General features: G+C 37.2%; 1 protein-coding gene across 1 annotated transcript; it reads left to right on the top strand.

Annotated features, from left to right (window-relative positions):
- The first annotated feature begins 12,948 nt into the window (after nucleotides 1–12,948).
- LOC131045128 (protein CYPRO4) lies at nucleotides 12,949–18,689 on the top strand. Its single transcript, XM_057978662.2, has 2 exons — nucleotides 12,949–14,793; nucleotides 18,205–18,689. The coding sequence occupies exons 1-2, from the start codon at nucleotides 13,204–13,206 to the stop codon at nucleotides 18,484–18,486; spliced, it is 1,872 nt and encodes a 623-aa protein (XP_057834645.1). The 5' UTR covers nucleotides 12,949–13,203; the 3' UTR covers nucleotides 18,487–18,689.
- The last annotated feature ends 8,976 nt before the right edge of the window (nucleotides 18,690–27,665 follow it).

Here is a 27,665-nt window from a genome sequence, read left to right as displayed (position 1 = left end):
CAATAAGACAGAGAGAAGAAGGGCAAGTTCGAACCAAACTGGCTTGGTCCCTACATTATTACAGCAGCATATGGATCTGGTGCATATCAGCTCTCAACTACAGAAGGCGAACCTTTGGAGGATCCTATCAACAGCATGCACCTTCGCAGGTTCTACATATAGCTCTTCAGAGTATCCTAATTTCAAAAATACAAAAAAAATCAAAAATTAAAAAATACAAAAAAAATCCTTATTTGGTGAAAACCTGGCAAACAGGCGCCTTGTGACACAAAAAAACATTGAAAAATCAAAACAGTAAAGAGAAATAATTTCGTCCAACGATGAAAACCACTTCGGTGGCACCCTGGACAAGTACCATGGTGAAAACTGGGTCACCAGTGCCATGCGTAGAGACATTGCTCCTCCCTCCTTCAGGATTCTCTTTCATCATTTCACTTTGCACACACTCACAACCTATTCATTCATAATAAACTTACCCATTCCCATCATGGCTCATTATTGATCTACCTAAGATTGGTTTGCCATTCATAATAAACCTCCCTTTTCATCCCTTTCCATCCATAATAAATCAGATCCTATCTGTGGCTAAGGCAAATCCTACGTCTAGTATGGGTGTGGAACTGAGAACATCACATGTTTCGAGGAGTACAGTTTCTTCCAACTTCCTTCAGTCTGTCTGCACACAATCCGCAATAAAGCAACATTTGCATCACAGATCCGCAATAGAGTTTCGTCTTCTCCGTAATAAAGTATTAGTTTCATGGATTCAGTCAATTTCAAATGAGACACAGCAACAACAATGGGCTTCAACAAATCAAATCTTTCAACAGACTCAGACAACATTATGGTTCAGTGCTATCTATCCTTTCTGTGAAAGTAAACATTGTGACCACAATCAAATAAGACTTATACAAGTGACAAGAGACACTAAACTTGAGGACTACAGTGGATGTTGGTGTCGAGTCTTGGTTTTCTTTTGATTTTATCTTTCTGGTGACATGTCTTTTAGCTTTTCTAGGATGTCTTTGACTAGAGATTCTATCTCCAAGATGTCTTTGATTAGAAAGGCGAGAACGGGGTATCGTCACCTATTTGTATTTTCTGTCTATAGATTGTCTCTTAGTAATGCTATGATTTGTCCAAGGATATGAGGACACTGTGAGTCTAGTGTGAACTGGGGCATTCCTTATTTGTGACTGTCTTATCTCCATGCAAACAGGTATAATGACTTTCTGGGTCGAACATATGCCTCGATTGTCATAACCTATTTTGCCATAATAAAGCTCAATGATGATAACGCACAAGAAGCTCTTTCACTTTCATATCTTTTGTCTTCCATCCCCCTTTCTTGATTGACATCCATCATTTTTCTTGAGTCCGCGTAGCCTGCTATCACATGAGTGAGTATAATGACACACCAAAAACACTTACATTCCATGTAGTTGCACTTGTATTACCACATATAAGCATTTCATACATACATATATATATTACAACCGCATCACATCTTGCACACAACACCTGTTAGCACAATTTACATTTGCATTATCATATTCATTTGCATTACATATATTTACATTTGCATCATGCATAACATGTTAAAACATAAAAAAACAAAAATATTGCATTGCATCATATACATATTTGCATCCATAGCATAAAACATACATCATAAAATATCTCATCACATAGGTACACATGCATATAGCTGCCGCAAAGATGAATCATCTCATATATATAATCAAAAGTTTCATGATACAATGATGTCAAAATCATATGGCTACAAAAGCACCCGCAGGTGTCTACAATACAAAAATGATACAAAACTGATACATAGGGAGCCCTCTAAGGCTATGATGAACTCCCTCCCTCAGAGCCGCCTGGCCTCAGTGGAATCTAAGCCCCTGAAGGACCCGCCCCAAGATCATCCCTCCTGTCTCCTTTATCTGGTGGTGGTGGAGGACCCATAACCCCACCACTCGATGCTTGTCTCCTCTGTCTCCCTCCCGTAGTTGTCGCTATACGCAATGGTCTATGGAAGCTCCTCGCCCGCTGATCTGTTGGCACTGCACCGTAGTAGAGGTCTCTCCAGTAAGCTATCTCCTCTCCTGCCTGCAAGACATAAGCGTATCCTGCCCCTATATCCTCAGTTGCCTGTCTCCCTGCCCTCAATGTTGTCTCAGCCTCTGTGTAGTGCTGGATAGCCTGATCCCGCTCTCGCTCAGTATCCCTGAGCCTCGTCCTGAGCCGATCCCTCTCCCTCTCTAGCTCCTGGATCTCATCTGCCTGGCTCTAGCAGATCTCGCTCAGATCTAGTAGCTCGGCCTCCACCGGGTCATCCCCCTCTGTCTCTGCCTGTGGCTCCTGTAAGGAAGTTAAGTAGCCAAAACAACTTCCTACACTAACCTTGAGAGGAGGGTAATGCAAAAATTTTTCAGATCATTACAACAGTTACAGAAAATAGAAATAGATATAATAGCATTCATACCACAACACAGTGATTTACGTGGGGAAAACCCTTTCGGGAGAAAAACCCCACCCTCCAAAAGCAGCTCAATATTTTATTTAGCAATCAAAAACAGATTACAACATACTTGCAGAGCAAGCTCTTTGCAAGAGTACCACTAATCAGAGATTCAGAGGCAACTCAATAGCCATAAGACTCTTACACACAACCTTTATCTCACACACCTCATAAATAGGAGATACAATATAAGAAACCGTCAAACGGTATTACAAAACCATGGGCTAAAACCACCCAATAAGGTGTAGCCGACCTTATCTCCCTTCTAGATGCCCTATGACATGTTAAAGAACACATCAAAATGTGTCGCTCCCTTTTACAGCTCATTTATGTATCCGATACAAATTATTTTTCCTATTTCAAGAGTACAAACTTCCAGACGCCATAACTTGAGAACTGGGTGTCCGATTGACGAACCGTTTGAAGCGCCGGAAAGCTCGCGAAGTGCTCTATCGCCTCGTAACTTGCTTCACCGGTTATAGCCACTTTTCAAGGTGTTTCGAAGCCTCTAAAGTCCCCAAAATTAAGTTTAAATATTTTATTGCACCCCTCCAAGATGAAAACTTTAATATCTTCAAAACTAGCTGTGACCTTACGACACAACTTTACCGGAATGCTTATCTAGCCAACCAAAAGCTTTAGGGAGAGTTTCACACCATTTCGTGCTCAAATGAAAACTTACTATAAATAGTAACCTCGCATAAATGCAAGGTTGAGACACCATTTTTCCCAACAAATCTCCCACTTGTCGAACACCTTGCAGGAGCGGAAGGGAATGTCAACACAATGGATCAATTACTAGGGGCCATAAGGCCCATAGACTCTGAACACCATCTGAACTTCTCTGTGCTCACAGCCTTAGTTAAAGCATCTGCAACATTCATCAAGGTTTCCACCTTAACCAGCTTCACCCTACCATCTTCGACCATATCTCTAACAAAATGATACTGAACATCAATATGTTTGGTCCGGGCATGAAATGTCGGGTTCTTAGCTAGGCTAATTGCACTCTGACTGTCACAGTAAACTGTCACTGTACCTTGTTTTATTCCAATATCCGAACACAGTCTTTTAAGCCAAATGGCCTCTTTACAAGCATGAGTAGTTGCCATATACTCTGCTTCAGTAGTGGATAAAGCAACCACAGCCTGTCGCTTACTCATCCAACTAATTGCACCACCAAACAAAGTAAACACATAAGCACTGGTGGATCTTCTGCTATCAATATCACCTGCCCAATCTGAATCCACATAACCATGGATATCAAGGGAAGTCATGTCTCTAACTGAATTACCATGATAACACAAAGAATACTCTGAAGTACCCTTCAAATATCTGAAGACTCTTTTGACTGCATCCCAATGAACTTTACCAGGATTAGACATATATCTAGAAAGTACTCCCACTGCTTGGGCAATGTCTGGTCTAGTACAGACCATAGCATACATCAAGCTTCCAACCGCACTCTGGTAAGGCACTCTGCTCATGTCTTCCATCTCCAATGGGGATGTAGGACAATCTGAAACAGATAGTTTCGTTCCAACTGTAAAAGGAGCACTCAATGGTCTACAATTCTGCATGTTGAACCTCTGTAACACTGAATTCACATACTTACTCTGGACTAGCCATAGCTTTCTGTTCACCCTATCTCTTCTAATTTACATCCCAAGAATGTGCTTTGCTGCACCAAGATCTTTCATTTCAAATTTAGCAGCGAGCTGAGACTTCAATTCTGAAATCATACCTTTCCCTTTACCAATGAATAACATATCATCAACATACAATGCAATGAATAAGAAATGATCACCATAAGATTTATAATAAACACAGTGATCTGATTTAGAACGTTCAAATCCCAAACTCAACACATATGTATCAAATTTCTGGTACCACATCCTAGGACTTTGTTTGAGGCCATACAAAGATTTCTTCAATTTACAGACCAAATTACTTTTGCCTTTCACCACATAGTGCTCTGGCTGTGTCATATAAATATCTTCCTCCAAATCACCATGAAGGAAAGCAGTTTTCACATCCATTTGCTCAACCTCTAAATCATAAGCAGTAGCAATAGAAAGCAAAAATCTAATGGACGTCATTTTTGCAACAGGAGAAAATATCTCACCATAATCAACACCCTCAACCTGAGAGTAGCCTTTTGCAACCAATCTTGCTTTATACTTCTCAATGCTTCCATCTGAACCAATCTTTTTCTTGAACACCCATTTACAACCAACAGGTTTTCGTCCTTCAGGCAATGGTACAAGATCCCATGTATCATTCTTTTTCAAAGCTGCCATTTCTTCCTCCATAGCAATCTTCCAGGATTCTGCATCATTAACACCTAATGCCTCTTCTACAGATTTCGGTTCATCCACACTAGTATTCAGAGCAAAAATACATCTCCAATCATCAGGTGAATACCTTTCAGGTGGTTGTCTATGTCTTGTAGACCTTTGAACAAGCTGAGTTGGAGGTTCTTCCTCCTCTTCTGAAGATTCAGAGCTAGACAAGCTCTCCTCAAATTCTTGCCTATCTAGGGGTCTCGATTCAACTCTTTCAGGTGTAGAAGGAAGTTGAATCACATCTTCTTTTTTACTCTGTTCTGGCTGCAATGTAACAGAAGGAGACTTAATTTCTCTAAAAATAACACTTCTACTGTGAATTACCTTTTGTGCAATAGGGTCCCAAAACTTGTATCCTTTCACACCATAACTATACCTGATGAAGATACATTTCACAGCCTTGTTCTCCAGCTTTGTTCGCTTCTCCTTTGGCACATGTGCATATGCCTTGCAACCAAAAACTCTAAGATGTCTCAATGAAGTCTTGTGACCTGACCATGCTTCCATAGGCGTTTTATCAACAAGAGCTGATGTAGGAGACCTGTTAATCAAGTAGCAAGCAGTGGCAACAGCTTCAGCCCAAAACTTTTGTTCAAGACCAGCACCACTCAACATACTCCTAGCCTTCTCCATCAGTGTCCTATTCATTCTTTCTGCAACTCCATTCTGCTGTGGAGAATACAAAGTTGTCTTCTGCCTATTAATTCCACAGTCTTTACAGAATCTATCAAAATCATTAGAGCTAAACTCACCGCCATTATCAGTTCTCAAACATTTTATTTTCTTTCTAGTCTGCAACTCAACCATTGCTTTAAATTCTTTAAAACGACTAAAAACTTCAGATTTACTCTTTAGAAAATATACCCATGTCCTTCTACTAAAATCATCAATAAATGAAACATAATATGTGGATTTTCCAATTGAAGAGACATCTACTGGATCAAACACATCAGAATGGATAAGATCCAAAACACCACAAGTTTTATGAGAACTCGAGTAAAACTGAACGCGGTTTTGTTTTCCATAAATGCAATGCTCACAGAAATCAAAGTCAAGATTACAATCATTCAAACCTTCAACAAAATTTTTATTTTTCAAGGTCCTTAGACCCTTTTCTCCAATGTGGCCAAGTCTCTGGTGCCATAACATAGTCTTCTCTGCAGGTAACTTTGCTTCAGATGAAAGAGCACCTTTAGGTACCCAAAAACCATTTCCATCTGCTGAAGGTGAAACCTTCAAATCTTCCAGTGAAGTATCCGCAGATTTACTTTTTACAGAAGTGCTATTACACTCAACAGTGTATGCTTCAAGCTTATACAAAGTGTCAAACCTGACACCTCTAGCAACTACCATAGCACCCTTAATCATCTTACATCCTGTTTCAGAAAAGACTACGTGCACACCCGCATCTATCAGTTTGCTCACAGATAACAGGTTTCGTTTTAATCCAGGGATATGCAACACACCATTAATCCCTTTTATTCTTCCATCAGAAAACCTGATTCTAACTTTACCTCGACCAACAATGTCTAGAGGTGAATCATCACCCAAGTACACCTTACCTCCATTAAATCCTTCATATTCAAAAAACCAATCTCTATTGGAAGTCATATGAAAAGATGCACCTGAGTCAATTAGCCAGGCATCATTACCTGCATGAGTCGTCAAAGCCGCAATAAATGCATTGCCATCTTCCTTGTCGGACTCAGAATCAGAATCGAACTTTTTCTTTTTCTTCTTCTTCTTTTCTTCTTTGCAGTCCTTACAGATGTGACCCGGTTTACCACAATTCCAGCAAATGACTTTGGACTTTCCAGGAGATTTCGATCTCCCTTTGGATTTGGACTTGCCGCGCTTCTCATTCTTCTTGCCTTTCTCCTTAGGTCTTCCACGAACGGTTAGGGATTCCTTTGAACTGATGGATACCTTCCTTCGCATCTCCTCACCGAGTAGGGCACCCACCACGTCTTCAGATTTCAAAACAACAGAAGTACTACCGATAGCCATAACAAGAGAATCCCACGAATCAGGCAAAGAACAAAGCAAGATCTGACATTTCTCCTCCTCATCCATCTTAACACCGACGGATACTAATTGAGCCACCAACATATTGAATGCTTCCAGGTGGTCTGCAATTCGTCCACCCTCTTCCATCTTCAAGGAATACAATTTCTTTCTTAAGAAAATTTGATTTAATAAAGATTTCACTTGATACATCTCACCAAGCTTAGTCCATAGCTTCTTTGCAGAGTTTTCTTCATGGACATTGATTAGAACAGAGTCTGTCAGGCACGGTCTGATTAGACCCTTGGCTTTCCGATCCATAACATCATACTGAGCTGTCACAGTAGGATCTGAGGGCCTTTGGACATTCCCATCAACAGCATCCCAAAGATCTCGATCTATTAGCAGATCTTCCATCTTTAGCTTCCACATCTCAAAATTACTTCCATTAAATTTCTCCACCTCTATTCTCCCTGATGAACTCGCCATCTGAATATTCCTGCAACAAGATCAAAAAGTGTCTTCTGCACAAGCTCCCACTCAAATCTGGATTAGTTAAAAAAACTCAACTGCCCACAATTGAAACCAAAGGTGATCAGGCTCTGATACCACTTGTAAAAAAGTTAAGTAGCGGAAATAACTTCCTACACTAACCTTGAGAGGAGGGTAATGCAAAACTTTTTCAGATCATTACAACAGTTATAGAAAATAGAAATAGATATAACAACATTCATACCACAACACAGTGATTTACGTGGGGAAAACCCTTTCGGGAGAAAAACCCCACCCTCCAAAAGCAGCTCAATATTTTATTCAGCAATCAAAAACAGATTACAACATACTTGCAGAGCAAGCTCTTCGCAGGAGTACCACTAATCAGAGATTCAGAGGCAACTCAATAGCCATAAGACTCTTACACACAACCTCTATCTCACACACCTCATAAATAGGAAATACAATACAAGAAACCGTCAAACGGTATTACAAAACCATGGGCTAAAACCACTCAATAAGGTGTAGCCGACCTTATCTCCCTTCTAGATGCCCTATGGCATGTTCAAGCACACATCAACACATGTCGCTCCCTTTTACAGCTCATTTATGTATCCGATACAAATTATTTTTCCTATTTCAGGAGTACAAACTTCCAGAGGCCATAACTTGAGAACCGGGTGTCCAATTGACGAACCGTTTGAAGCGTCGGAAAGCTCGCGAAGTGCTCTATCACCTCATAACCTGCTTCGCCGGTTACGGCCACTTTTCAGGGCGTTTCGGAGCCTCTAAATTCCCCAAAATTAAGTTTAAATATTTTATTGCACCTCTCCAAGACGAAAACTTTAATATCTTCAAAACTAGCTGTGACCTTGCGACGCAACTTTACTGGAATGCTTATCTAGCCAACCAAAAGCTTCAGGGAGAGTTTCGCACCATTTCGTGCTCAAATTAAAACTTATTATAAATAGTAACCTCGCATAAATGCAAGGTTGAGACACCATTTTTCCCAACAGCTCCCCCTATCCAAGTGCCTGCCCCTGTGCCTGTACCTGTACCTATACTGGTGCCTGTACTGGTACCTGTCTCTGTCTCTGTCCCTGTGCCTGTACCTGTCCAGGACCTGGTGCCGCTGGTACCTGTAGTGGCAATCCACTGCGACCCCTCACCACCCGAGTCTGCCTCTCCTCACCACCCTCCCTCCGAGCTGCCACCCTCCTCTCTCCAACTACTCCCCTCCTCCTCTGTCGGCCTCGACCCCCATCACCTCCACCATCATCATCATCTCCCCCACCATCTCCCTCTAGTGCATCTCCAGGATCTGTCAACCGTGGGAACGGATGCTCTACCCAATAAGCTGTATACTCGGCATCCATGCCGACGTCCTCGATCTCTGGCCACATGTCCCAGGGTAGAGGTATCATCTCCACCAACTGTGTCACTGCCTGATCATACGACAACAATGGCCCAAACTGTGCCTGATCTCTAACTGTGCGGGTATACATGCCTGAGCCCCGGGGCATCCTCTGAATCCGACCAAACTGTTGGCCAATCCTGTCTACCAGCTGCCTCTCCAACACATAGGGCGTCCGCCCAATCAAATACCTACTCTGGAAGGTGTAAGGAAGCTCAACTGCGTCATCCTCCCACTGCTCGCAACCCAGATACGGTTGCCATATGACCTCATCAATGTCATCAATCACCCGCCGCCAATGCTCTAGTCTGCCAATCCGTGGCTGCGATGTGATCATATCATATAAATGCACAAAGCTGCATCCATAACCTCTGCCCCTGAAGTGTATCGGTCGGGTAACCGGCAGATGCTCGTAAGCCCATACCTGCAGCAAGGTAACTCCGCAGCCCAATCCCACTGACTCATGATAAACAAACTGATGAAGCTCATAATACAGGTGGGCCAACACACATTGTCCCCAGGCATATCTGGTATGTTGTGTCACCAACGTCTCGAGTGCTCCTCCCCAGCCCATACCCAAACCCCATGTCGCCCTGTCTGGACACAGGAAACCACTGATAGCTCCTCCAATCATTGCCGGCAATGCTAACCCGGTGGCTATCATGGTGTCCCATGCCACGTGTCCTGCCCTCATCTCCAATCCAGGGTCCTGGAATACTCGTCTTAGGGCCTCTTTATCGCCATCTCAATCGTATGGGATCAGCTTCCCATCGATCGATATCCTCATAATCCTGTACACATCCTCCAAGGTGACTGTCATCTCACCCATCGGCAGATGAAACGTGCATGTCTCAGAGTGCCATCTCTCAGCTAATGCAGTCAGCAGTCCCATGTTCGCTCGAAACTCAGGCACATACATCACATGTCTCAAACCCATCTCCTTGATGGTGGCTCTGTCCTCGGCTGTCAACTCAGGTCGTAACCTCTGAGTAGACGGGAATCTCTCCCGTGACTCTAGCATCGACAAATACTCCTGCAGTCAAACAACTCAATCATGTCAGTTATAGTGGCATTCACTGTTTATCACAAAATGCTACTCGTTATCTAAATGCATATGGCTTTCTACCCTAGTGACACTCACTGTTCATCACAAAGTGTTGCTATTTATCCTAGTGGTACTCACTGTTCATCACAAAGTACTACGTGTGTGACACTCCCTGTTCATCACAAAGTGTTACTCACATTTGCACTCCCTATTCATCACAAAGTGCTACTCATATTTCAATACTCCCTGTTCATCACAAAGTACTCTATCTTGGTACTCACTGTTCATCACAAAGTGTCTTGATCTATCCTAGTCTTCCTAGAGGACCTGCTTGAGTGTATCCTCTCAGCAACTTATCCAATCGACAGCGTATGTTCATCACAGAACTGCCGCTTTGACCTAGAAGATGCAAATTCATACTTTTTGAACGCAAACGTGCTTACATGACATAAATGCGCTCAAAGACTGCACAGACGCGCCTGCCTGACACAGACGTGCCTATGCTCTGCACAGACGCGCCTGGGAGACATAGACATGCCTTCTTGGCACAAACGTGCCTGTCCATCACAGACGCGGTCGCAATTGACGTAGACGCGGGTCCAGACATAGACGCGCCTGGCACAAACACAGACGCGCCTAGCGAACACAGACACGCCTGGCACCAACGCAGACGCGCCTAAACATTTTTTGATACTTTTTGGACCCTAGTCTAAGCGCATTTATTACCCTATTTGACATGCATTAATGACAAAATTAAATGCATCAAAGTACAAGGAGGTTTGGTGGTACTTACCGGCTCTCCTGCCTCTGCTGGCCTCTGAAATCGACGAACGCGGTCGAATCTGTGAACGAAAGCCATCGCTACTGACTGCTCCTGCTCTATTTTCGCTCTGCAATATGCTCTTGTGGATGTGTAGATGACAATGAGGATGTATTTTCCCCCGTGGTCTATCTTATAGCCTACCCTAGCCCTCGCTTTCATTTTCCGAGTCAGTCTTCATTATCCCGTGACTTTGTCACTTTATCTGGTCAATCCATTCTGGCCTTTCTTTCTTATCGAGAGATTGTCTGCAATCTTTTCAGACATTTTCATCCAATCTCTCGAGGGGGCATATCATTCCCATTTTGGGGCAACTCTATATCAGTTCATCTTATCTTCTTTGAAACAACGCGACAAGTCGCATTATCTCAAAGAGGGGCAAAATGTAGACACCTAAAATTGTCATGTCTAATTAAATAAATATTTTATTTATTTAATTATCTAAGCTTAATTCTTCTATTAATTAAATAAATCTTTATTTATTTAATTAATTCATTTATCCTCTTCTAGCCTTATTTCTCATTTAAATAAATATATTTATTTATTTAAATTATCATTTTCCTAAATTAAATAAATATCTTATTTATTTAATTGATCCCACTTCTTCTATTAATTAAATAAATCTTTATTTATTTAATTAATTCATTAGCCTTTTCCACCCATGACACATGTCATTCATCTCTTAATTCATACACTTCCTACCCCTTTCATTATTTTATTATTTCTTTTACCTACCCTCTAATCATAACCGACCTCCTTTTACACCTCTCAATCTTATCCCTCCATTTCATATAGTGTCTTCTATATAAGGAGATGTTTCCTTCATTATCAAACCCTAATGAGCTAACTACTTGATCAATTGACTATACTACGATCCTACTTGCAACCACATTCCGTTCTTTGTTGAGCTCTTGTGCATATAAAATCTGAGAGCAAATATATCAAGCAAGATCAATGGAGATAGGAAGAATGGAGATCAAAACCCTATTGGACATGTGATGGTATAATCTTTGTGATTTCATGTGATTTGCATTGTCTTAGGTAATCTTCATATGTTATGGTGGATCTTTGTTGATTGTTAGGCTAGGGTTTTGTGGTTGAATTCATTTAGCCTTTCAATATTGTTATTATTGTTATCCATTTTCACCATATACACCATCAAATGTACATCTCAATCTAATTACTTATGCAATATCAATCATCCAATCTTTCTCTCCCACGATCTATCAAGAGACCAATCTCCATCAATCTGTTCGATCAATCTCTCGAGGGGGCATAACCAATCAATCATCACCCTTACCAAGACACCTCTGGGGCATATATCAGTTGATCATTTTCTTTGAAACAATGCAAAATAGTGCATTGTCTCAAAGAGGGGAAAAATGTAGACACATAAAAAATTCCATTAATTTGTCCTCATTAATTTCAAATTTCTCCGAACATCGGGTGAGTCATTATTATTACATTATTATTTCTCCATAATTCACTATTCATAATTTCCATCTTTTATTATATTATTATTAATATCTTTACCATTTACCCATTAAATTTATTAAATAAAACATTTATCATATTCATTTATACGCCTTCATGCATTCACCTTATATACATTTCTCTATTTATTTAATAAAACCCTTACATATCCTCTCCTACCACTTACCATTTCCCATTTACCACTCATCTTCCCTATACCACTCATCTTGCATTATCCCATATTCATCCCACAACATGAACTTGCCCAAAGAAAATCTATTTAAACAAGCCCCCTTCTCTTATTTGAGCATCTCATATTTATGCGTCGAATTTATGCCAGTTTGCATTCCATTATCTTGCCATCTTACCCACTCAATGTGAAATCTTGAAGAATAGGAGTGCAATGGAGTGAATTTCTGACTTCATTGTTGGATGTTGGAAGATTGAATCTTGTATTCAATCCATTTCCTCCATCTACACTAATTATTATGATTAATTTAAAAAATAAATGATATCATTAAAATAATAATAATAAAATTAACAAAATTTACAACTGAACCAACAACATAAAGTGTACAACATACAAATTTTAGTGACTAACTAATAAAAAATAAAAAAATAAAAATTCCTCACCAAGAAGATGAACACGATCCTTTTCTTCTCCCGTTAAATTGCATGTGAAATGTCAAATGGGCTAAAATGACGTGGCTTTACACAACGAGACCGACCTTTTAAACCAAACTTCTTTTGGAGCCTACCTATTAGCTTAGGTGTCATTGCACTAAAAAACTAGGGTTTCTAATAACAGAACTATGTGCACCAATGCGAACGGCGTTCATCACGCTTGGCATAGCATTAATCTTAACCGACTAAATCGTCGTGTTGCTTACATTCTAAGTCATCTCTTGTTTGAAGCATCGAATCGAAGAAAAGAAAAAGTACTAAATCTCGTAGTAAAGCAAAGACTTGGGTTGAATGTTTATAAAATTTAGCCAGAAGGAGCGTACTATCGAGCTGCATATATCTGTCCTCTTTGGCATTGTCATATATTTGGGTTTTTTTGAATACCCGGTATAGAGTTCTGAAATGGGTGGTTCTCACAGTAGGCTGGACGAGCTAGAAAGCTCGAGTTCTGAAGGCGAGGAAGAAACCAGTTCCTCTGTTGGTTCTGAATCTAGCAGCCACAGATCGAATGCCGCGGCCTCCGAGTTAGGTGCAAAGCTCAAATCGCTCTCTGTGGACAACGCCCAGGTAGGTAACAGTTCCCAACAGGTTAAATTATATAAGCATATTGGGGGAAACGCAGCCAGTGCAAAATGGGTAGTTGCAGATAAAGTGGCTAGTTATAGATTTTTCAGAGAAGGGGATGATGATGATGAAGAGGGTACAGATGAAGAGGAAGAGGACTGGAGGGTGGATAGAGCTAAAGGGGGTTTTAGGAGTTGGGTGCTTAATGTGGGCAACAAGGTGAAGGGAAGAGTGGATGATAGGCTGCAGATGAGATTTTGTGATGAACAGCTAAGGGCTGATTTTGTGAATCAGGGGGTTTGGGCTGTGAAGTTTCTCAGTCCAGAAGGATACAGGAATTTTGTTGTCGGGTTTCAAAATTGTTTGTTTGAGAATACTTACTTGCTTGAGGCTACCGAGGAGAATAAGGTTAAGGTATTTGGGAAGGATTTTATGGGGTGGGCTAATCCTGAGGCTGCTGACGACTCTGTTTGGGAGGATGCAGAGGAGAGCTTGGGGGAGGAAGAGGAGAAGAAGAAGACGAGGGATTTGAGAGAGGAGTACGAAGAAGCTGTCACTGGTGGGATCCAAAGTTTGACAATAGGTGGCCTGGATCATAGCTTTTTGGTCAACGAGTTTGGGATTGAGGCGGTGAAGAATTCTCCTCAAGGGCTACACGGCAAGGGGGTAGCTGTTAAGTTTAGGAAGCGTGAATTGGGTGGCGGTGGTGGTGGGGAAGCTTATTTTTCTACACCAAAAAAGGGCATGCTTATGAAAGCAGAGACCAATATGATTCTGATGAGTCCCGCAAAGCAGGGCATGCCTCATGCTACCGGAGTTCATCACTTGGATATTGAAACAGGTAAGGTTGTGACAGAATGGAAGTTTGAGAAGGATGGGACTCCTATTACAATGAGGGATGTCACTAATGATAACAAGGGTGCACAGTTGGATCCATCGGAGTCAACCTTCCTGGGGCTTGACGACAATAGGCTGTGTAGGTGGGATATGCGGGACAGGATTGGAAATGTCCAACAGATCAATAGCCCTGTATTAGGTTGGAATGAGGGTCACCAGTTTTCACGAGGGACTAATTTCCAGTGCTTTGCATCTTCGGGAGATGGGTGTATCGTGGTTGGATCCAGTGATGGAAAGATCCGTTTGTATGGGAAGACATCTATGAGACAGGCTAAAACAGCTTTTCCGGGACTCGGGTCGCCTATCACACATGTTGATGTTACTTATGATGGGAAATGGATTCTTGGAACCACTGATACTTATCTAATTCTTATCAGTACCGTCTTCACAGACAAAGATGGGAAGGCAAAGACAGGTTTCACTGGTCGGATGGGGAACAGGATTGCAGCACCAAGACTGCTTAAGCTTACTCCTGTACATGCACATATTGCTGGAAAAAAGAACAAGCTGCATGGAGGCCAGTTTTCTTGGGTAAGCTTCACTTTTTCTTTACTATTTACTGTTTTGGAAATTTACTCTCTTTTGAATTTGTAAATATCTATTGCAAGTTAGTTTTTCTTGAAAATATAAAATATCAATATACAACACCTACTGCATAGTTATTGGACATATTAAAAAAACAGTCAGGATGTGAGAAGCATGCCCTCAAAAGTCAGTAGGATGGGCAACTGTAAAGGCATTTGGAACAAATGCTACCAGTTCTGCACGTCACAGTTAATGTTAGTAGCTCATTGGATACAATTATGCAGATCCAACATTTTAAATATAGTATGTACAAATTTGGATTGCCCTACAGGAATAGATTGTATCTAAAGATGAAACATTTGTTATAATGTATTAAATATATATATTGGTTAGTAAGATATAATCTCTAAAATAGAGATGAACACGACTTTCTTTATTTTGTACTCTCGGTTAATAATTTGTTTTGTTTCAGTCTAATCATTAAGTTAGGCATAAAGTTTGTAATTGATGCAAATAAATTTGCTTTCTAAATGATGTGAGATGAAAGCCATATGCTCTAAAAGACGAAATCTTGGTTTTTTATCCTTCAGGCAATGGCACCTGAAACGAAGTCATCTGTCATGAGATCTCAGTTGAATTCTTAGGAGCTACTGAGATTTAGAATTTCGATAAATTGTTTTCTTAATCATTGACCCTTCTGATAAGAGGGGCGATGGGTCTTTAATTAACTCTCAAAAGCATGGATTCTTTCCTCTGATATGCTTTAATGGATGGAAACCAATATCTTTTTTTCTTAGGTATCTTCTTTTCCTTTATACTTTTATCTACAACCTTTTTGAGGGAATCTCAAGGTGATCACTTGAATGAATGACGTGTTTCTGGTGTTGTTCATTTAAGAACACAGGCACGAGCAAGATTTATTTCTTAACTTAATTCCTTTTCCCATCTGGTGCAAGGTTACAATTGTCCTCTCCATTCACACTTCTGAAGAATGACATTGCTTTATATTTTGTATCACAATGCAAAACTTGGTCTATATTGTCTATCTATAAATTTTTGTTAATCACTATAATGCTACGTTACCCCAAGTTTCCGGGACGGGGGGACGCGGGGACGGGGGGACGAGTTTCCGGGACGGAAATTTTTTTTCCCAAATTTGGGGACGGGGGGGACGGCAAAGGGTACGGCTGTATAAAATATAGGGAAAATTTAAAATATATAGGAAAATTCTAAATGTTCATATGAAAACATGGATAAAGCATGCATCTATACATTATATTCATATGAAAACATGGATATAGCATGTGTATGATACTATGAAAACATTTTAGAATGCAAACATCGAACATACAACATTATCAATAGACTCAATACTCAATATGCACTCATAATTCAGAATTTCAATTCATTCACATTGACAATATGCATATCATAATAGATATTAAAGAAATAAAATACATAATGGAGCCTAATCAGACTCAGAGGTTAAATTTTCACTACTTCCATCAGCGCAGTTCCCCCCTATATTTTTCAACGGGGGTTTGGGGGCAGCGCCCCCAACTTGGGGTCAAGGGGCAGCACCCCTTGCGCGCTCCCTGTCGCGATACAGGGCGGGGTCGAGGGGCAGCGCCCCGCGAGGCCAAAAATACTTTTATTATTTTATATAGGCGTCAGGTGTTATTTTTCTATTGGCAAAAAACCCTTCATGAGATATTTCACTCCCTCAATTACGCAAAAAACATCATTAAAAAAAATTGAAAATACGACTTTTTATTTTAATATTTTTCCCTAGCCCTAGATGTGGGGGACGTCTGGCCGTCCCCGAGACGGCTGGGACGTCCCCAATCCGTCCCCAGCCGTCCCCGGGACGTACAGACGTCCCCCACAGCTAGGGAAGCCGTCCCCCCGTGTCGGGGACGTCCCCTCAAAATTTTGACAATTTGGGGACGGGGGGGACGTCCCCTGACCGTCCCCAAATCCCCGAAACGTCCCCGGGACTGAGACGGGGGTTTTCAGGTAGGGGACGCGTCCCCGGGTTTCGTGCTGCCTTAACTTCTAATTCTGGTATAGACATTGGTAGTTTTTCTTCCCTTCTATCTTTCTTTCTCTTTAGCTTTAAAGAATGAATTTGACATCCTTTTTGAACAAAACCGTGCACAAAATACGCCTGCAACTTATAGATTTGAGTCATAGGTTTTTGCAAATTCGAATGTTAGTTGAGAGAGGGATAGTGGCATTAATAACAATACCTCTTTCTCGTCATCCTTAAAGATCTCTCGTTATGGATTCACAACTTCTCTTAGTTAATTTCCTCAATGTATACTTAGGTTCATTTCAACTATTCTTTAATTTTGGTTTATTTAATCTTGATTTACATTGATTTTTCATTTTTTTAAATTAAGGTGACCCCTGCAAATATATTAATGGCAATCAACTTTTTTTCTTCCATAAATTGTAGACAGATATTTGTCAAAGTTCCCACCTAAATTACATATAGACTACCAACAAACAAGACTTATTTACAAAATGTTATCATCTTTTTACTTTAGAAACCTGGTTGAAATAACGATTTATGGTGACCGATTTCTTTGGACCACTTTACCTGGGCTTTTCAATCAACAGTTAAACTGGTTAATTATGAGCAATAAGTTGTAGACATTAGGTTTTAGGTTTCTACAGTCTATATTGTTGTGATTTGAACTTTTAGATTTGATTGTTGTGATTTGAACTTTTAGATTTGACTGTGTGAATCTTTTTCTCATCAATATTTTGAATCATTCTTTATGATTCATCAGAATAGCGAGCTAGAAAAGAGAGTAATTTCAAATAGTTGTACACTTCTAAAAGTTGAGAAATCTTCTCCAATCTGTCACAAATTTTGTGTTTGTTTCTTGAAATAATGATTTACATGCACTGAACTCTATGGACTACTTTCCCGTTCTCTTAAATTAACAATTAAACCAGTTGAATTATGATGAATAATTCAAAATACGCATTTATGGAAGTTGAGAAATCTTCTCCAATCTTTCTCAATATAGAGTTCCCAATATTTTGTGTTTTTTTAAATTTGAACATCTTCCAATGTTTTAGAAATTTATATTCTATACATGTCAGCAAATTCTCAAAGTAAAATATTGTTTTATGTGAATTCTCATTTTAGCCGGAGATTATTTTTTAAAACATTTTGAGGAAAACTACTAATGTTGGCCAAAAAATTTCGTCTGCCCTATTTATACAATACTGAGTTTAGAACAGAAATCATCTCTACTAGATCAAAATCATCAATTTTGAGTAGAATGCGGTAGAACATAAATTGTTTTGGAAACTATGGTTTCACATTGCTTTTGGATTACCAATAGGACTTCTCTCACTTTCACACAAGTACAAATATCTAAATATCTTTCTTTGTCATTGCAGGTTACTGATAGTGGGAGGCAAGAGCGCCATCTTGTTGCTAGCATTGGCAATTTTTCTGTTGTCTGGAATTTCAAACAAGTTAAGAACAGTAATCATGAGTGTTACAGAACACAGGAGGGGTTAAAATGCTGTTATTGCTATAAGATTGTTCCAAAAGATGAATCCATAGTGGATAGCAGATTCATGCATGATAACTATGCTATTACTAATTCTCCAGAGGCTCCACTTGTGGTTGCAACCCCAATGAAAGTAAGCTCTTTTAGCTTAGCACCTGAGCAATAACATATACTAGCGCATTTTATGTACATTTGATGACCAAACAAAAGCATCTGACTAAGCACTTTATGTATATTTGATGACCAAGCAAAAGTGTAGTAACTTATGTGATGACTTCAAACAAATTCCTGACCAAACCTGTAGTTTGACTTTAAGAGAATATAATAATTGTTGTAACATTATATATACATATTTAATTACATTTGTTATGGTGGGTTACGTTTTCTTTGCACTTTTTTGTATTTTAAGTATTTCATTTATGTAAAGAGTAATATTTTATTGACATTTTTATTTTATTTTATTTTTGTTTGTTGTTGGAAGGTTTTATATCAAACATATTGAATCATTTAGTCACTTGATATGGGAGAATGAGTCTTAGGTTGAAATCTCTTTGGCTAAGAGTCAAGGTCAGAGGGGTATCCGTTCTTGCCAAGGATACCGGGGGCATGAATCATTCAGCAAAACTTGAACATTCAACTTCACTAATAAACCAAAGGTGTATTGAATTTCCCTATTATTTTGGTTATACACAATACCTTTTACAAATAAATGTAGAAATGTTAATGATTATTAATGATTGGTCCAATAATAGAACTTCAACTAATTATCATAATCAAATGACATGTTTTATTAATATAAAAAGAAACTTACATCTAAAAGAAAACAAAAGATAATGTTAAGGTAAAATAATGAAATAGAGATGATTAAATAATTTATCTAGGATTAAATAGTTGCTTGTTAGTGATTTCATTATGAAATAAGCGTAGAAAAATTAAATGAATAATGGAAAGGTATCACAGTATCGTATATGATTTGTCATAATGTGAAAACTATAAGAAAGATTAGATAAATGTGTTAGGCTGGCTTGCTGGCGGAAGTCATTTTTGCACTTGTGGATTTGACTCGCATGAATGTAGGTGTGGTAATTTTGACTTGTGCAAATTGTGGGTATGATCTACCTACCCAAATTTGATTAATGTCAATATTTGATATTTGTTCTCAATAGAACCCTTAAATGCTTGGACTTCATTATGTGATTCAAGGTTTGTCAATGCCCAAGAATGTCTTCCTTTGGTCAAGCTCGTGAAAATAGAGTCAAATGACTTTCTTTGGAAATGATAGGCGAGACAATCATGTGGAAGATGTAGTCTTTAGTAAAACTTTTAAATATAGAGTCAATGACTTTTTGAAAATGACAAATGAAACAAGCATGCAAAAATATGATGATAATGCAAGCAAATGATGCACTAATGAAAGTTTTGGTGCTGATTTTTGAATAATTGCATATTATGAAATGATTATCTTTAGCTGTGTATCGGAGAGGTGGAGAGAATCGGAAAGGTTGGGTTAGCATTAAATTTGAATTTGTAACTAAAAGTGGGTCACCATTAACAAATCATACATCTAATTTTTTATCATTTGTGCAAATTGTGGATCTATCTTGAGTCTGGGAAAAATGAGGAATGGACTTGATCCTTAGGGGCGAGTGTAAATGGAAATATTTATGGTTTGGATGATGTGTCAATTATCAACAAAATTTTTGTCACTTGTACACTTATCATTGTATAAGGATTAAATGTGTTTCGCTGAGTCCAATATAAAGTTGAAATGAAAGCCATGAAATTTTCAACACTGTTTTCTTTCAATTTGATTTACATGCAAATTACTATGATAATGCATATGAAAAGTACAATTAGGTAGCCAATATGAAAGTAAATTCATTCAATCATAAAAAGGATGTGGATGTAGCTTATTGGTTTGTGCTCCTTGGAAATGAGTTCTTTACAATAGAAGCTTATAAAAAAGAAAGAAAAAATCAAGTAACATCGTATAAACATCTTAAACAAGAACATGTTTATGATCAAAAGAAAGAAAAAGGAAAGCGTAGAAAGATTTCCCTTGTTAAAATAAGGATACCACAACTAAACAAATACGACCTTACGATTTATAAAATAATATGTTACCATAAAAAATGAAAGGAATCACGAGGTAGCCACAACAATCATACTCAAGAAACAAAGTTCGGTGATTTTGTACACTTTCTCTCTAATTAGTTGTATGCAAAGAATACGATTGAGTTCAAGAGTAGATAGGTGTGCTTATGAAAGCACACCATTAGGAATGTTAAAATAAATGTAACAAAAAAAACTAATGGTGTGCCTTATGAAAGCACAAATAATGATAGGTGGCAAGATATCCTCAATGATATCCTAAATAGTGTTGTGAAAGTAGCTATGACTGATAGATAATAGACCTTATAAGTACAAACAAGTATAAGATCTCATTAGGGTTTTAAGATGAGTGGGCATACAACCATGAGGTGAAAACATGGTAATTATGGATGATCTAGTTATCCATTGTCCTTGTACTTTTGAGTAAATTTGTTTGTTCCTTAAACGATTAGTATTTTTCTTTGGTAAGGAAGTAACTTTAGAAGAAGTGGTAATTGGACTCCCAAAACTCTCTTTATCATTATTCCTTGGATGATAGGAATGAATTCTTCCTTGCTTTGATACATAGGGAGAATGAGAAGTACCTGTTTTTGTTTTCCTTGTTAGAGGACAAGAATGTTCAATTCTTGATAAGTCTTAGGAGGAAATGAAGAGGATTTCATTTGATCCATATCTTGTCTTTCAACTTGTTCTTGATTCCTTCACTATACATGTATATGATATAACTTGTAAACCTTATCTTGGGGAGTTGTCATGTGATGTTTACTATCCTCTTGTTCATAGAGCTTTTATATAATTATCGAGTGAAATGATTTGACATGTACACATACACCTCTCTTTTATTTCATTATTATATCTCCATGACATTTTTTAAATATTTATCAATCATATAAGGAAGCATCTTTGATTGTTTTAATCAAGGCCTTTGAAGTGACAAGAGAAAATATTGAAGGATGGACTATCATAAAATCAGGCTTAAACTTACTTAAGCCTCACTTCAAGAGACAATATTATGCATCCAAAAGTAGCAACAAGTGCACCGTTAGTTTTCTTCAAAGAGCAAAATGTGCGTAACTATCTTGTTGCAAATAATGATTATGTAAAATTAAAAAAAAAACATGCAAACATTGGTTTGATGATTGATAATGATGCCATCACATGGGTGACCATGGATAGTGACATGAATATACAATGATCTATTATACTTTTTTTAGGGATCTCCTCATTACAAATGAGATTATTAGAGGAATAAGAACATAATGAATTGTGCCCACAAAAGTGTTTATGAGAGCAATGGAGGAGGAACCAACATGTTTTGTATCCATAGGATTTCTAACCTTATGTGTATTATATAATTAGCAAGTTGCTTGACCACATTGAAAATCAATATTATTAGATATATAATGTGAAGACAACAAATTTATATAAGTCAATAACTTTACATAAGATTGGGCAACCAATTGGTTTTCCCCATGATTAACACAATCCACACGTATAAAATTATTATCAATCAATTCTTAGAACTTATGCTTGAGAGCCTTACCAATATGTTTATGATGGTCATTAACCATGTGATACCTACAAAAGCTATTTTCATTTATATCATTTAGGAATTTCACTACATGTATCAAATGGGCAATTCTCTAGAGGCTCCACTTGTGGTTCTATCTTACTATTCTGACATATGATCAAGACATTATTGAACATGCATGTGCGACTTATTTTCTTTGGAACAATCTTGTTCCTAATAGTGTGTCTGATGTTTTTCTAGAAGTACTAGTAGAATTGTTGATTGAGAGTATGGCTTCAACTGGAAGTGTTAGCAGTGAATTGAGTGAACCCTGCACAAAGACAAATTTGGTAGAGAAGAAGACTGAGAAGTGCCTAAGGTCACATCTTAATCTTAAACATTACTTGCTTGAGTTTAGGAAAGTAATGGATAATGCTACATGGTTGTATCAGTATTGCTTGAGGTGACATGTTGCCATGAAGAAATTCAAAAATAAGATAGACTCTATAGAGTCTCAGCTTACCAAGATGGCTCATTATTTTGATATCTACAAGGATGCAAATGATGTTATGAGAGATAAGGTTCAAGATCTTCACTCCTAGTTGCACCGAAGGTAGAGACAAAGAGATGAGTATATGAAACTATTTTGTGGTCTTAAAGATGCAATGGAGTTGCAATTGTCTACATTTACCAAATTATGGCAAAAGTTGAAAAGGTAGAACGAAGTGTGATGAATGCAGATATTTTTGATGTTGCAGTCAATCAAAGTCTGAGTGTGAATGTCAAAGTGGGATTCTTTTAGCCATTGTTCACTCTTAAAACTCTTCTCTTATGGGCTTGAAGAATTAGTTCAAAGATATATGGCCCGACAGTGCATAACAGTTTGCATGGAGGTACCTGTATTTAGTTTGTTTCTTTATATTGTTTTGTTGGGAGTTACAATTTTGATTAGTCTGTTTTGGTAAAAAACAGTGTCACCTTTTTTCCTTGATGTCAAAGAGGGAGAGAGTTGTTGTGAAACTTGTGGAAAGATTTGTGGAGAGAGTTGTTGGTGATAGGAAGAGAAGTTTGAAAAAATTTGAGGAGAAAGTTTTGTTTTGCCATCAATGACAAAGGGGGAGATCATTGCACATGTTTATCTTTGTTGTCATTGATGTCAAAACTTTTGTTGGTGGTAAGTTTGGCTATTAGTTTGGTCTGAATGTATTGTGATATACTGTGATGCTGATGATGATGGTTCATGGTACAAAAGTAATGTATGGTGCAGTATTTTGCATGACACCTTATTTTGTTTTGTGTTTTTGATGTCTGATTGTATCCAGTTTCTGGTTTGGGTTTTTATCCGATTGGTTATATGCTACAGAGTTATCTACGGATTGATGTTGTTCTCTCTATTTGGATTAGGATGATGACATGAGATATTTTTAGAGGATTGATGTTTCTAGTTTGGTCCAAAAGTAGTGTTGTTTGCTCTGTTGATTGTTCTAATGAACAATATCATAGTCTAGAATGTGTGTTTGCAATGGATATGTTTCAAATGACTATGTTAATTACTGCAAAATGCTTCTGGTATATTGATTTCATATTTCCAATTCATTGGATGGTTGTTTGTAGGTGACATTATTGTTTTAGAAGTGTGTGGAGGAATGTGTTGCTTTCCTCGTCTTGATATTGCTTTGAGGATATTGTGGATCAATTGTTATTATTCATATGGTGTTGTGCTTCTTTTGTGGTGGACCATTTATTCTATTTTTGGGTCCGAATTAAGATATTCTAAGTTAATTAGATTGGTTTGTACTGACTTATGTATTTTGGTCCAAGCAATTGCGTGTAAAGTCTTTTTGGTGATATTTGGAAGGTATGTTGACTTTATGTGAACCCTCACATGTCTTCTTTACCTTCTGCAAGCAATGTTTTGGGTCGATGTTATGTATACATTACATTTTCCTTTGGTTGACTTAATAGAGATTATTGTTGATCTAGATGGTATATAATGAATACTTCAATTGGAACGTGAATAGATAGAATGTTGTGCAAAAAAGTATACGCAATGATGAGTTGATTTATAGTGTGAGTTTGAAGGAAACAGAGATCCATAAGTGTTATTATGCTAGATGAGCTTTAATCTATGAATTGTTATCGACATATTGTTAGGTGCCAATTTCCTATATAGTTTAATCTATTTTCATATTGTATCTAAACAATTATCTTGTATCTTACCTTGAAGAAGTGACCTTTGGTTGTGCAAATATTTTAGTTGTATCTTGCCCTAAGGCAATGCGCCTTAGCCTACAAGTCTGGAGCAGTGAGCTCCTTAGCCTATGGCCTAAGCTTTGTAAAATAGTCTATATCTATTGTGATTTTGATTCTCGCAATAGTTTTTCCCAGTTTGGGTTTTCCATGTAAAAATCTTAGTGTTCTTGTGTGCATGCATATTTGTTTCTATCGTTTACTTTCATGTACATGGGTTTGAATGAATGTCATGATTTAAATAGTTTAATCTGATCAAGTTTTGGTGTATTTTGATTCACCTCCCCCCTCCCCTCTGAGCATCCGATAGTGTTCATAAGTTTTCAAAGACTAACTCCTAAATTTATATCTAAACTCTAACTTTATAATCTTTTGAGATCTAACCCTTTACAATGAGTATTTGATCTCAATTTATAGCTTTGAAGATAATAGTTCCTTTCAAAACCCAAAACCCCCCCTTTTAGAACATATGCAAAATCTGCCCTTTTCTTGTGCATGAAAGCACATAGAAGAGAAATATTATATTTCAAACTCAAAATTCAACTGCAGTTGACTTGGCAAAAGACTCGTTTGAGAAGAAAGTTTCTATTTTAGCTTCAGTTTATTCTAGCTTGACTATAGTTCCACGCTTTATTCCTGATTTGTTTCCATTTTGAGCTCTAGTTTTGCTCATTTATTTGCATGTTTAAAATAGAAACAAATAATTTATTTCTAATTTACTTCAAAATAATGTAAATCTCATAATCTAAACATTATCACATTGAGATTTAATTTACTTAGTAACTTTATGATTTATTAAATTTTACAATAAATTAAAATTTAATTAATACTTTTGCTTCTCTAGATTTTCCAATGAAGTTAGTTGCCATAAATCCATCTCATCTACACAATAAAAATCAATTTATAAATCAAATATTTCAAAACTAAAATGGATTTAAACTCTTCAAATTCTTTGAATGAAATTTTGATTTGCTAACAATTCTTAAATGTTTTATAAAGACAACTATTATAATTTTAAATTTTAAATTATAATAATTAAAACTATAAAATGCATAAAACATATAGAACACATTTTCTCAAACTTAGAATAATATGTTGAATGATAAATTTATGACTTCGTTTATGCTTCCATTGCTTCACGAGATCTACCTTCCTATGTTAACTCATTCTTTGAATTTTAAAGTTTTAAAGATTGTAGATTTCGAAGATCGCTGAACTCTAGAACTTTAGGCTTCCGGGTTTAGTCCATTTTGTAAGTTTCTTTCAAAGTTCGAGGTTTAGGGAATTGGGTACTCAAGGTTCATTCTATCAATGGTTTGCTTCGTTCCTCGAAGTCCAAAATCCCAAAAGATTGTCCTTTTGAGCTAACTTCAAAATTTTGGATAGGAATTACGAGATTTAAGGACCAGGGATTCCGAAGACTAAGATTTCGAGTCAAATTTTCCTATTTTTAGAATTTTTGGCTTTTTCTTATTTTTTGGATTTTTAGCTTTTTCCTATTTTTTTGGATTTTTTAAGCTTTTTCCTAATTTTTTTTGGATTGTTTAGAGAAGCTTTAAACATACAACTAGCAAATAAATAGGAAGGGAAAATGGACAACACAACAATGATGCAAGTGACAACCAAAGCACAAAGCACAACAAAGACCAAAAGGACAAGATGACAAACAACACAACAAAGTGATGTTCAACAACAACCAAATGACCAAACACACAAGGTTGGGGATGTGATACTCGAAGCTCTATGACAATGAACCTAAGGTTCCGCAGGAAACAAAGGAACACTACAGAACTTAGAGTTTTGCAAGAAACAAAGGAACACTATATAGAACCTAGAGTTTCGTAGGAAACAAAGAAACACTACGAAACCTGAAGTTTTATAGGACGCAAAGGAACATTATGGAACCCAGTTTCCATAGGAAACACGAGAACAATCAAAAAATTAGAGAGAAACAAAACACAACTAAGGTAAAGTAGAGGGTTGCTCCCAACCCGGGAAGTGAAAATTTGGGGTGTGTTATGCAAGACATAACAATTATATCTTTCCTTCACATGATTTTTTATTTATTGTTTAATAATTCTTTCCATTTCATATCATATCTAAGTTTTATAAATTTAGAATATTTTTATTCATATATCTAATGGGGTCGAGAACAACCATCTTATTTCTTACATGTTTTAATCAAATATCTATTGGGATCTAGATTAACCATCTTATTTCAAACATGTTTTTAATCTATTGTGAAAATAATCCCCATCTTATCCAATCATTAGAAGTTTATTCAACACAAATAAGAATTCCCAAATTTTCCTACAATCATTTGCTTATGAATATTTTTTTGGTTATTTCCTTAGATAAACCAATAGACACTTCAAATCCCAATTTATGAAATTGTGTATTGACTCATTGGGTTTTGACCATAGATGTAATAAAAGATTTTTGTATCAAATTAATAGTTATTTTAAATTGAGTTGAGATCATATTTCCTATGTTTAATTCCAATGAAAGATGAAAGGATTATTTCCTCAATATTGTTTTTAGAAAGAATATACTATTATGAGCCTTAATTTTCATCTCACAAGATGGTACTCGTTAGAAAAATGGTGCCTTAGCCTTACAATTATAACATATTAAGATATTGAGCATGCACAATTACCACATTTTATATAGATTTGCATTGTAAATATGCTCTATTTATTATTAGGTTACAAATCTAACAATAGAGATTATGTTGTCTTGTCCTTCCTTAGAAGGAAACTCTATTTTTTGAGGGTGTTGCATTACTACTATGCATTGTTGTATTATGTGAGAGTATGGTAGTTGTTTTAAGTTTCCTCTAAATATCTAGTTGGTGATACTCTTGTGAAAGCTTCCTTTAAAAGTATATTGTAATCCTATTGATTTCTAAATAGTATTGGGTGTCTTTTGGAGTGGGTTTTTTCTCCCAAAATGGTTGTTCCCATGTAAATCACGGTATTATGGTGTGAATGTAATTTATGTTTATTTTTATTTTATTTTTGTAATATTGTAAATATCTAAATTTCTTTTACATAACCTTCCTCTCAAGATTAATGTAGGAAGTAGTTTGCTACCTTGGCTTCCTTATAGCTATGAGTTAATATTTCTCTTATTTTGATATCTAAATGAAGAATTTTTTCTATTAGTTACCCTTCTTTTGTCTTGATAAACTTATTGGACAAGCCATTAATTAATTTTGTTTTATTTCAAAAGATTCTCTAAACCAAGCTCAAAACTAAATGATCTTCATAAATATTCTTGAAAATTGATAAACTTATTGGACAAGCCATTAATTAATTTTGTTTTATTTCAAAAGATTCTCTAAACCAAGCTCAAAACTAAATGATCTTCATAAATATTCTTGAAAAATGAGCTTTGTGTGTTACCATTTCTAAATATTATGTGTCATTAACTAAGAGTAGTTTGCAATTCTCTCTTCAATCATTTTTTTTTTA

This window comes from Cryptomeria japonica, chromosome 8 (genome assembly GCF_030272615.1).
Source record: "Cryptomeria japonica chromosome 8, Sugi_1.0, whole genome shotgun sequence".
Taxonomy (NCBI): Eukaryota; Viridiplantae; Streptophyta; class Pinopsida; order Cupressales; family Cupressaceae; genus Cryptomeria; species Cryptomeria japonica.
The sequence above is the reverse complement of the archived record's forward strand: the minus strand, read 5'-3'. Positions and strand labels throughout refer to the sequence as shown.